The sequence below is a fragment of the Myotis brandtii genome, unplaced genomic scaffold (genome assembly GCF_000412655.1).
Source record: "Myotis brandtii unplaced genomic scaffold, ASM41265v1 scaffold97, whole genome shotgun sequence".
In the NCBI taxonomy this organism is placed as follows: Eukaryota; Metazoa; Chordata; class Mammalia; order Chiroptera; family Vespertilionidae; genus Myotis; species Myotis brandtii.
Window position 1 is genome coordinate 1,001,457 of NW_005372020.1, and position 1,618 is coordinate 1,003,074.

Genomic DNA, 1,618 nt, shown 5'->3' on the forward strand with positions numbered 1-1,618 from the left:
GCGGGGCGGGGCGGGGAAGGGAGTGGGGGGCTCACCTCCTGCCAGACAGCAGGGTGCTTCTCCACATCGTCGGGGAGACTCCCGAAGTCCTCTGAGAACAGCTCCGACAGGAGCATGATGTCCTCCCAGCCCTGGTCGGACAGCCACGCACAGGGCTTCTTCCGCTTGCTCTTCTCCAGGGAGATGTTTCCTAATCCCCACGGGAGGAGAGTCAGCCGCCGCCGCCGCCGCCACCTCCCCTGGGACCTGTCAGGGCAGCCTCAGGCAGAGACGGGCGGCTCCCGTCAGACCAGGACCATTTCTGAGGCTGGAAAGGTCAACAGGGAACCGAAACAGTCCCAACACGCGCGGCCGGAAGCGGCTCCAGGGCGGCCGGGGGGCCTGCTGTGTGGATCCACGGTCTGCGTGCGCACGAGTGGTCGAGGCCCACGGTACCTTTCAGGAAGAACTCGAGCTCCTCCTGGGGGACCCTCCCCTCCGCCTGCTCTATCTTGATCGTCATGTTGAAAGAGAAGAGTAACTTGTGCCTCTCAAACAGCCCTGAAGAAGAACAAGATGGACACCAACTTTAACGTGGTTTCCAAACATACGCACCGTGTTCTAGCAGCACCATGCACCACAGCTAAGACCTGGGAACAGCCTAGTGCCCAGCACAGGTGAGTGGGTTAGAAAACGGTGGTCCATCTACACCATGGAATACTTCGCTGCTGTAAAAAAGAAGGAACTCCTACCACTTGCAACAGCATGGATGGACCTGGAGAGCATTGTGCTGAGCGAAATAAGCCAGTCGGAGAAAGATAAATATCACATGAACTCACTCATATGTTTGATATAATGATCAGCATAAACTGATGAACAAAAATAGATCCAGAGACAGAGAAGCATCAAACAGACCATCCAACCTCAGAAGGAGCGGGGTTGGAGATCAACCAAAGGACTTGTAGCTGCATCTGAGCATAACCCATGGACACAGATGGGGAGGCGGGGGGAAGGCATGTGCTGGGGGTGGGAGCGGCTGGGGAGAGGCCAATTGGGGGAAAGGAGACATAAGTAATACTTTCAACAATAAGGAATTTAAATACATTTTAAAAGTCATTTCTAAAATCAAGTTTCTGGCACACAGCGTGCTTCCACGTGACAAAGCCCCGGACGGGGCGGCTGCACTGAGCCCTCCCTGCGTGGGAAGTCCATGACCGAGTACAGGAGACACGGGCTCAATTCCATGTGACGCCACGTGTGTGACTGTCCTACTACAGCCTGTGGAAGCAGGCGGGGCCGGGGAGCTGCTGCCGGCGGGCTGGGCTCTGCGGTGGAGGAAGTACATCCCCGCAGCCTCTGCTAAGGAGGATGCTACACGCCAGGTTCTTTTCTTAACAGAAGACATGCGTTCCTGGGGGAAGCGTCCAAGTCAGTCTGTGATCTGGACGGTGCTTGGCCCGTGTTAGAGGGCGGGCTGCCTACCCGAGCCCTCTAGGAACCAGCAATCACCTGCAACCGTGTTCCTGCCCCACGGCACGGGCTGACTCTGTCCCGCCCGCACCCATGGACAGAGCAGCCCTGAGCCAGGACCTCCACAGGTGCTGTGTCCGGCGGCCCCCCCATCACCCAAAGTCGGGGC

The 1,618-nt window shown here is 57.8% G+C and overlaps 1 protein-coding gene across 1 annotated transcript in view; it reads right to left on the minus strand.

Moving 5' to 3' along the window:
• The window catches only part of DNAH10 (dynein, axonemal, heavy chain 10), a 65,258-nt gene that overhangs the window by 9,197 nt on the left and 54,443 nt on the right, over positions 1 to 1,618 (minus strand). The window contains exons 65-66 of the mRNA XM_005886314.2: positions 436 to 540; positions 36 to 190 (exon numbers count right to left, since the gene is read on the minus strand). Of these exons, the coding sequence (XP_005886376.1) occupies positions 36 to 190; positions 436 to 540 (260 nt within the window). The remainder of the gene's footprint in view (positions 1 to 35; positions 191 to 435; positions 541 to 1,618) is intronic.